The sequence below is a fragment of the Haplochromis burtoni genome, unplaced genomic scaffold, assembly GCF_018398535.1.
Source record: "Haplochromis burtoni strain Fernald_Lab_line unplaced genomic scaffold, NCSU_Asbu1 Contig_294, whole genome shotgun sequence".
In the NCBI taxonomy this organism is placed as follows: Eukaryota; Metazoa; Chordata; class Actinopteri; order Cichliformes; family Cichlidae; genus Haplochromis; species Haplochromis burtoni.
Genome location: NW_024582655.1, coordinates 147,294 through 157,789, shown reverse-complemented (window position 1 = coordinate 157,789; position 10,496 = coordinate 147,294). Strand labels below are relative to the sequence as shown.

Below are 10,496 nucleotides of genomic sequence, written 5' to 3'. Positions count from 1 at the left end.
TCTGGAATCCTGATGTGGTTCTGTTGCGATGATGTTTTATAACTGGCACTGTTGTTCACAGGTTCTTACAAAAACAAAACATTCAAAACCGAGACACGACATCATATCCTGACTTCCATTCAATAGAAACTGGGACTGTAAACAGAGATCATCTGTGTCCAAACTTCAAGTTCACAAGGAAAAAAGCTTTAAAACACTAACATGTCACAATATTACATAAAATCCTTAAACCTTACGCTTAAGAAGAAAAGTAAAGTAAAAAAAAGTATAATCCATTAATGTATTGAACATTGCTTTTTTATTTATTCAAGTTTAAAACATGTTCACGACGTAGAAAGAAAATACAAAAGGTTTGATTGGTCACAGGTAACACCTCTTACTGCAGCATCAAGATGCGTGCAGACATCTGGATATTCTACATATGAGCCAACCTACACAACCTGCAGACATTCATGATGGGAAATGGATTCATTAACGAGTCACAAGCACTGTAAAAAACGCTGGTAAAGGTCCTCAGAAACAGTAGCTCATAGAAAGTGACTCACACAAAACAGCGCTTTAGGTCTCATACAGAAATATTATAAATAGTTTTGAAATGTTTAAATATCTTAAAGTGGTATAAGCCTGAAATCATTTCAGAGAAGAGGCACCGATATATGTATATAAAATGTTTACAAAGAAGTCATCAGTAACAACAGCTCATTTCATCTGCAGGTAGTGTGTGGTTAACAGAGATAACATCATCTAATGGGTAAAGTGGCTTTACAGTTCACAGCACCAGAACTTGGATGGTTCACCACCAAGAGGTCTGCAGAGCACGGCGGCTGGTGTGGAATCTTGGAAAAGTGATCGTCTAGTCCTTCGTGACAGTGGGGATATCTGCGTGCATGCGTCTCTACAAGCCCATGTCGTGATCGCTGACGCTCTGGCGTAGGTAGTCTTCATACAGCTTTTTCTACAGGAAGAGAATCAACCATTAAAATCCCAAAATAATCCACTTCATGCCAGCAGAAGCAGTCACACTCATACAGGGATGCAAAGATCCAACTTTTTTCAGTTCTGGCACCTGTACAGATTTCTTTGCTTAGGCTTAGTGTGGTTGGAGCGGTCAGCAAACTGATATCTGATCAGTGCATCCCTATCCGCACACATACACACTACCTTTTTGGTCTTGACCACCTCCTGCACGTACTCCAGCTTCTCCTGCAGCTGCCTTTTCTGTTTGGTCGATAGAGTGGGTTGAGTTCTGCAAAGAATCAAAGGGAGAAGTGTGATGAGGTTCGCAGTGAACAAATAACATGAGGACATGCAAGTGCCTCGGGTACTGATGGATGAAAAAGTCTAAAAGGCTGTGATGACACTGCGAAACTTCCTACCTGAAGATGAAGCGTGCAATAATGAGCAGGAGGAAGGACAGAAGCACCAGCCCAGCGCAGCCATAAAGCCGCTGCTCCACAGACAGGGAGTCAAATACTTTCACCGCGGGCGTCTGCACGACACAAGAGCAGCCTTATGTGAAGACCATATGCAACAGTTTCAACTATGAATGACGAGCGTGCTTGGCCACTGACCAGGTAGAGGGAGAGCGCCTCTGTACCCTCTCGGCCCAGAGCCGCCTCCAGCAGGTCCTGGGACAGAGCGCCCAGCAGCAGAAACGCCATCAGAGCCAGAGGGACGCTGAAACCCAGCAGAGTCAGGAAGCAGCTCTTGCAGCGTGCGCGTCGGTTCTCAACAGTGGTCTGCCTGCGTGAACAGATGGTCAGGTTATTCTCCGAAGGCAATTCCAAACAAAAATATGACTCACACGTTCCTCTGAGCACTCCTACTGAAGGATTCCCGTCAAACTTTATGGTTACACTTTAATTCAAGCTCAATGTATGGCTATTAAAAGGCGTGAACGCACAAACTCTTAAATCGATGTTAAAATTATTGGCCAAAAGGGCACCGTGTGCAAGAAAAACAGTGTCAGGAACCTCCTGCTGTGGCAATACCTTGTGAATAAGGGAGCAGGTGAAAGTGGCCTTTCAGAGGAGGTGGTCAGTGCAGTGTGAATTACAAAGTGAGTGTCTCCTCTGTGTTACCTGTCGTTACTGAGCTTGTCTGCGATAGCCTCAACAATGAGCTCGCAGTCCCTCTCCAGAGAGTTGAGTGTGTTTTGGACCGTCTGGTTGATAGTTTTCTCGATGGTGCGACAAACCTCCTCAATCTGGTTGACGCAGCGGCTTGGCTGACAGCAGGAAGACAAACAGGAGGATTGTTTTTCTTCTAAACAGTAGTCTATAACAACTGGTGAATTGTGTGTGTGTAGAAAGAGTAAGGAAGGCAGACAGATGAGATGAAAGAATCACTTTTACCTTATTTGGATTAGGAATGTAGATGGTGGGCATGTCAAACCCACACTTGTTGAGTCCGGGCCGCTTGCAGAGCTCCTGGACAATCTGCATCATCACCCTCTGAGAGAGCAGTAACAAAAGACACAGGAGTCAGGAGGAGACAGAACAAAGATGCAATTTTTCTGCTACTGATAGGGAGATTATCGACTGTATGTGGTGCTTTTCTGTTATTTAGTCATGCAAACAAAGTTAGAAATGCACCATTCACTTACTCATGAATACTGTGACTGCACAATGTCGTGTTTAAACAAGTATTATCTTACTGCAAATTAGGAAATCCTAATCCTAAACAGATCGAAATGAAATTAGAAATTACAAATATACTCAAGTCTGAAATCTGTGCTCTATTAGCTACAATTTCATCAGCGTAAAACAGACTTTGCAGCATATGAGGATCAACCACAAAAACATTTATCAGTTTCCTTTTCTGTGGATGGATGAATGTATTGATGGATATTAACAAACTTTGGTAAGATACGGCTCAACAGGCTGCGTATATACAACAGTTCCCTTTGGCAGGGAATCTGTGTCGCACTCACAGAAATCCCTTGGTGAAAGAAAATGTGGCACTTCAGACAGTTTTAAACCAGGCTCCAGAACAGGGAGCCACCTTGGTGACACAGAAAATAACCTGAAAGTAATCAGAGGGGTGTTCTTCAATGCAAGATTAATGAGCAAAAGCATCACCCAATCATTTTTCCATACCCAGTGCAGGTTTTGGGGTTTTTTTGTTGTTGTTTTTTTTTATTCGCTAGACTGGCAAAACACACCGGGTCAGCATACTTAGAAACTGCACTGCAGAGTGTGGGAAGGAATTATCTAATACAAAGAGAATGATGTAACTTTGTTTGTTCAAAGCGTTGACTCTCCTACAGAAGCTGCTGCTAGTATACGTACCTGTCTGTCCGACTCTCCTCCGGCCTCGTCAGCCTTGCTCAGGTAAAACCGCAGCCGGTCTCCATGCTTTTCATTCAGGCTCTCCACAATGTTGAGGGTGCGTTTGCACAGAGCCTGACCCATGGGGTCAAAGAAGACCAGAATTAGGTCACAAAGATCACCTGAGAGCGACAGTGAAAAGGGGCATTATTTACTACTGAGGAAACCCTGTGGATTTATTCTCATCGCATTATAAACTGGGTCGTAATCCCAACAAGTGTGGAATTTCTATTTCCCTGTTATTTAGTCAAACTAAGAACTTAAATTGCTTAAAGATGTGTCGAAGCATGCAAAGCTGACTCACAAAGCTCACTAGGGTAAATTAAAAGTACTAATGAAGAGATAAAAACTTGACTGGTCATTCATTATAATGGAGAGGCCCACAAGCATCTAAATGACTCCAAATTGAGTGTGCTTTTAGTTTTGTTTGTTTCAGGTATCTTTGGTTTCACAGAGCTACCGCTCTCCTTCTGCATTACCAAAAGAAGATTGCTTAAAACTACCACAAGACAACAGCAGAAACCCACCCAGCCACAGGATGACCTCGTCCACGTCAAACGGATACTTCATATCGCCGTCCACCAAGCCTGGCGAATCAACAAACGTCACCAAGCTGAACCGTTTCTGTCGAGACGTGCAGATCTCTGTGCTCAAGTACTCTGAGACACCTGGGGAAGAATTCAGAAACACAGTTACAGTGAGTGCCTAGCATTAATAAGAACTACTACTCTAAAAGGTTTTCTCTTTCTATTCAACTGGGCGCTTTAATCATTTTTTGTTTGTTTGTTGGTACATACAAATCATTTTAAATGAATTCCAATAAAACGGCAAACTGCCAAAACACTGTCCATAGCAAATCTCTGGGCATATTAAATCTCTCACCTTTAAACTCCTGCAGAGGTTTGAAGTGTGGATACAGATGAAGGGTGGCGTTTCCCTAAAATAAATAAATAAATAAATAAAGCAGAAGTAGATCTGTCACAGATAGTTTGCAAAACAGGACATCAGGTACTCCAAGAACATTGAAACCACAAAAGACGAACTCATTTTAATCCACAGTAATAAATCACTATTACGAGGAGCAGACAGCTGACATTTTAAAGATGAAATGGCTCACGGTGGGAATGAGACGTGCCTTTTGAAAACACCCATAGCCCTGTCTCAAAAACAGAAAATGGACTGCAGCACTTACTGTGAGAGACTCTCTCTTGCGTCCACTTGTAACAAAGCTGAAGCCTTGGGTCTCAATTGCTACTCCAGTGCGCTGGATGTGCTCTTCCACGTACCTGAACAATAAGAACAGAAAGATCTTGATTATTGCTAATCTGAATAGTGTATAAAAACCAGAATGATGGGCGTAACTGAATGCTAAAGACACTGATAAAGATGGACAGGATAATTTAGTCAACTCAGATTCAGACATGAGTCAAATGAAGATCCGAGAACATTTAGAAGTAATTGTAACTCTTTAAATACTGGTAATTTCAGAGGATACACACACATGCGCTTTATTCAGTCTGACTGCTGTGCAACTGGGCAACAAATTAAAGGAAAGCCAACAGGCACCTTGGTCAGGTTTTAGTCTGATGAGGGCCTCCAGTGCCTGTTCCTTGGCACTGAGTTTACTCTGAGTTGTGCACCGATTCCCTGTACATGGGCACATGGTTAACATGAAGCACAACATCCCCATCAGGAAAGAAATAGGATGAACACCAAGTTCCCTCTAACAGCTGATTTAAACTTCTGCAAGCCATTGCTGTCATTACAATTGGTAATGATTGCAATGCTTTATATTAGGTTATGCAGTTATGTCCCAGTGTTTTATATGCAGTGGATGCCACAACAGAAACACCTGAGACTTTGTCCCTCCTGAGTCCTACTTCCAATTTTCAGTTTTAAACATATTTGCCCGTCAAGTTCCTCCATTTTTTCACATTCCCTAATATCTATTTTAATGGTTGGGAAAATCTCCTTCCAGGAAATTGCTAACATCTATGAGTCCTGAAGGTGTAGGGTTGCGGAAGGATTTTGCGGTTACGCGTACCTACGGCATAGATTTAACACAGAAGTCTCCTCATCCCAGACACCAGATTTCCATTACTTTGTCAGTTGGATAAGTGGTTAATAATCTGCCACCTATTTGCACTTGTGCAAATATTTATCCATAGTATATATTTACCAGTTGATGAAGGAGCTTTTCCCAGCAGAGTGGTTCCCCATCAGCAGCACTGTGATCTTTTTTCTGGGCGGCAGCAACTTCACACCAACCGATTCGGCCACTGTGATCAACCCTGAATATAACAGAGAGTAGGACACAGATGGTTTATTAGCTTCTGTGGGAAAGGAGAAAAATCATGGTGCTGTGTTGGGATGAGCAGATCTAAATGATAAGTGACATTTGGCATGTAAAGGACAATATCAAAGTTCTCAACTACTCAAAGGAAGCCATTTAACTAGGTGATAGTCTTCTTTCTCTCGTCATTCACATTTTTTCACTTGGCATTTTGTCTCGTCATTATCTTTGAGATATATCAGCGAGATGTATGAGTCAACTGGCAGATCTGGTTTTAAGCTGAAATGTTGCACACGTTCTCAATATACAGGATAACCCTGTGCTGCCAATACTGGAGATAGATCCAGATCCAGAAGTGTGCCTTGTAAACCTATATTTGAAGTTACATTACAACTATGCAACTGACTTATTAATAGCAAACAGAGTGTCACATCAGTGGGTGACTGATTTAACCAGCATTAATGTTGACAGTCGCATCGTCAGCAAATATAAAATCCTCACTAGCTAACTCAGCTAACGGTTAGCTCCCCGTGCTTTGGGAAAGGCTAACGTTATGTACAAAGTTAGCTAGCTACCCCGCGGTGCAGCAAAGAGTTTGTTTTATCAACTTTAATATCAAACAGGTGAAAGGTGCAGGCGTCAGGTGAGATGCTGTCAGTTCCACGAGTTGTACGTCAGCCAACTCACCGCTGTCAGGATCCGTGTACAGTTCATGACAATCCCGCAAGATGCGCTCATCGCAGGACACACCGCCGGTTATCGAGTCTGAGTTTGCAGCACTTCGGCTCTTGATTTTCCCGGACATCGTTACACTCAGTGATGAATTAAAAGATTCACACAAACTTCAGCAAGCATATGAATTCCACCTCAATGAACTAGCTACAAACAAAGCCGGTCTGCCTCGTTTGAATCGCCCCGGTCTGTACCTTGGCCACGTCGTCAGCTTGGGCGGCTTTTGTTGCACGGGATTATGGGTAATGAAGTTTGGAATATGTCTGAGGGGAAGCGCCAAACATTTCCTGGTTAGACAGACATACCATATGATATGTAGAGCTGTTTTTTAATAAACACAACATTTCATTAGGGAAACTTTAATAATTAAACTAGATTCCCTTGTGTTTAAAACCACAGCAAGTTATATCTGCAATTTTAAAAACATAAGTAAACGAGTATTTCAAAGCCAAGGACATTTACGTTCACACATGCTGCACCTTGAATGTAAAAATAATTTGTAAGCATCATGTTAGTAATAGCAGAAAAAGACTTTTAAGGATACCTGATCCCTATTTTGTGGGGCTCTGTGCAAATTAATGTAGACATGTTTGTGGTCCAGACATTTTGGTTGGATTTTTAAAAACACTGTCGACTCACACCAAGAAGTTCCTTGGATTAAATCAAAGCATTGTCTTGCTGAACTATGCAAGGTCTTCTCTGAAAAGGATATATTCTGAGTGGGAGTGGGAGTACGTGTTACTCTAAAAAACTGTATGCGACCTTTCCAGTGTGAAAGCTGTCAGTTTCATAAGCAATTATATACTCTTGAACTGAGTGCTGTTTACAAGCCAGATGGTACAGCTACTACTTTTAGTCCAAATGATGTAGTTTCCATGTTTTCAAAGTGAATTTTAAACTGTAATTAGTCCGAACACAGAAGACGTTTTCCACTTTGGCCCAGTCCATTTTAAGTGAGAATTGGCCCAAAGAAAAAGGCAGTATTTCTGGATCATGTTCATATATGGCTTCTTTTTAGCTTTAACCTAAATTTTTGGATAGTCTGGTGAACCGTGTTCACAGACGATGATTTCTTTCTGAACGAGTTCCTGAGCCCGTTTCATTCAAGAATTATTCAAGAATTATATCTGTTTTAAATCTAGTGCACTGAGGGCCTGAAAATCACAGGCAACCAAGATTGATTTTTGGCCTTGACCCTTGCACACAGAGATTTCTCCAGATTTTCAAAATCTTCCGATGATATCATGTACTGTCAATGATACAGTATTAAAGAATGCACAATTTTACATTGAAGAACATTTTTTTCTTAAATTACTCCTTAATTTTGTAGATGCAGTTTTTATATAGATTGGTGAAACTTTAAGATGTTTTTCTTAATACAGTCTTTTTATATCCAATCACAACCTGTTGTCACTCAACCTAAATGCAAAATGTTCCTCCAGTTGCTTCTTTTTAGTTCCTCTTACTTTTCCAGTCTTTTTGTTGCCCTATCTTCTTTAGAGGCATGTTGCTGCCATCAAATTCAAAATGAGCCAATATTTTACATGAAACAATAAAATGATGCGTGGATATGTTTTCTCTGTTCTACAGTGAATGAAATACAGGTTTATAAGATTTGCAAATCATTGCATTCTGTTATTATTTACATTTTATACAGCATCCCCATGTTTTTTAGAATTGGAGTCATTATTTGGCTATAGGTTTAAGCTCTAGCTCCACCCCTGAATTGGATACGTGCTTAATAAAATGGTTGGAACATCAGTTTGTACTAACCATTAGAAGCTGTGAGGGCCTGCACTACTATGTTGGTGGAAAAAGGGATCACTGCGCATACAACATAGAGTGCACACAGCAACACAGTGTGAGGCAAACACATTTAACTTGTTTAATATATGTGGGAATTTATTTTCACATGAATAGAATGCAAAGTACACATGAAACATTGGTGTAGCTCTCAATGGCACAAACAAAAACATATAAGGAAACTGTTTCTGGTGTGACTGTGTGAGCTGAAACCAGCTGACGCTGCGCACACAGTAACTACTTTATAATGGTGCATATTTAATGAGGAAACCCATACAATTGAACTCACGCTTTCACAACAATGTACATTTTTAAGTTATGCAGACAAACATTTGAAAAATAATAATAATTTTAATCAGTGCAAGTTTCATAAGTAAACCCCTGCTAATTTTCACATTACACCTTATATTAAAAAAATACTTTACAGAACCTGTAAAGCTTTAAGACGAGCAATTAATGATACCAATAATTAAAGTGTTTGTGCAGAATTTTACTGCCAAAAAGCTGTCATCCAGCCCATAATTTTAGGCCTATAGTGCATCATATGCTTACTGAAGTGAAATTTAAACAGCAGAATTGGCCCTTACATGGGTGACATTGTGGTCGGAGAGCAAATAAAATAGTTTTATAGGATTTGTGGTGCCTCCTGGAACTCTTGGGGCCCTAATTTGATTAAGGTTAATGCTTGATAAGCCCAACTGATGTCCTCACCAGTTTTGGTACACAGAGGAAAAAGAAATTATATCATACCTTGTAAAATATGGAAAATCATTCTGAAGACAAAGCAGCTGCCACTCCTAACGGGATTTTATAAATAATTATTTTTGGTTGTTGAGAATAGAAGACATGAGTGCAAAAAAAAATGAGATAAATAGATGAATAAATAATTATTGACATTTGTCATTAATTATTTGAAATTGAAAATAATAAACTTATTACAAAATAATCATTCAAAATAGAGTTTCATTTAAAACATGTAATAAAAAACAATTAATGCATTTCCAATTTGAACCCATTATTGACATAATTAATGATGTATTTATTCAATTCATTTTGGGACCCTCCATTCTGCAGTACCTTTAAATAACAGAGGTGTTAGTGTTTGTCTCACACAGATTTCAAGATCTTTCATGCATAATTCATCACTGCCTCCCTGATAAGTTTCCCGACCTGTGAGATGACACGTTTTGATGTGTACATTTGGAAAGGCAGCCTGCTGATTGCAAAATGCTGTTTTACATCCACCGTCTGTTGCCACTCGAAACCATGTCTGCTCCTGCGCATCACCATCATCATATCCTTTTCACATGTAAAGATCAAAGCCAGATTCCACTTCTTTATTCTGATTTCTCCCCTTCCATTAATTTAGTAGTACTGTTATGTTCGGGAGATCATTGTGTTTGGTTAATGTGATACTTGTTAGCATTGAATACATTAGCATAATCTGTGCTTCCTCTTGTTCTTACAGGCTTATTTTTACTATCTTGGAAGCAGTCAGTCAAAGGGTTTAATCTAAATGTACAATAGTTCTCTTTTAGTATCTCAAACAGCATGCTTAGCAGGCTATCTCTTTTAAACTGCAGAGTACATCTTTGGGAGTTTTAATATAAATTAATATGTGTTAGGGTTTTGTACATCAATCAGTGTGAGTAGGCTCACATAAAATGCCATGCTACTTCAGTTGATGAGCCCTCTCACCACACCAAGGGGCTGTAAGGCTTTTAAGTTTCCTTCTCTCTTAAAGCATTCATTCGTTTTTAGCTACCAGTGCGCTTTCCTCTCTTTGGCAACAATCTCCAGGAAATGGGAGTGGTTCGCATAAAGGGGGAAAGATGAGTCAAGGTCAACCCACTGGACTTGTCCGGCGTCATCACCAGCTTCCAGTGGCAGCTCACTCACGCTGTTACCTGACGTTAAAACAAAGAGATTTCACTTTTTCCCTGCAAAACACCTTGCAAACGTATTGAGAACATAGACTGTAATTAAAAGCTGGATGTAACCAGTGGTGGAGTCATTATTCAAAAAAAAAAAAAAAAAAAGGAATGCATTACACATTACTCGTTACATTTCTTCAAAATACTGCAGTGCATTACTTAATTAATGAAGAAAGTAATTTGTTACATTACTATCGCGTTACTCTGTAAAATGACCCGAAACACATCACCACATTATTACCAGCTAACAATATAAACCTTAGCCTAAAGTCAACTACACAAATCCCTATCCTATTCAAGACACATGTATGGTCTTTTCTTGTGTTTACATATGAACACAAAGCTGGTAACTAGGGCTGCCACGATTTGTCGACTAGTCACGATTACGTCGACTATCAAAATCGT

The 10,496-nt window shown here is 40.1% G+C and overlaps 2 protein-coding genes across 2 annotated transcripts in view; both read right to left on the bottom strand.

Annotated features, from left to right (window-relative positions):
• Positions 1-279: 279 nt before the first annotated feature.
• On the bottom strand, positions 280-6,596 carry si:ch211-11k18.4. Its single transcript, XM_005940809.3, has 12 exons — positions 6,310-6,596; positions 5,509-5,620; positions 4,522-4,615; positions 4,212-4,266; positions 3,857-3,997; positions 3,291-3,451; positions 2,355-2,453; positions 2,082-2,227; positions 1,572-1,743; positions 1,377-1,489; positions 1,162-1,246; positions 280-955 (listed from the first exon to the last, which is right to left on the bottom strand). The coding sequence occupies exons 1-12, from the start codon at positions 6,425-6,427 to the stop codon at positions 896-898; spliced, it is 1,356 nt and encodes a 451-aa protein (XP_005940871.1). The 5' UTR covers positions 6,428-6,596; the 3' UTR covers positions 280-895.
• A 1,639-nt stretch (positions 6,597-8,235) lies between these two features.
• nudt9 (nudix (nucleoside diphosphate linked moiety X)-type motif 9) overlaps positions 8,236-10,496 on the bottom strand; it is a 7,067-nt gene continuing 4,806 nt past the window's right edge. The window contains exon 8 of the mRNA XM_005940805.3: positions 8,236-10,064. Coding sequence (XP_005940867.1) covers positions 9,919-10,064 — 146 coding nt within the window. The 3' untranslated portion in view covers positions 8,236-9,918. The remainder of the gene's footprint in view (positions 10,065-10,496) is intronic.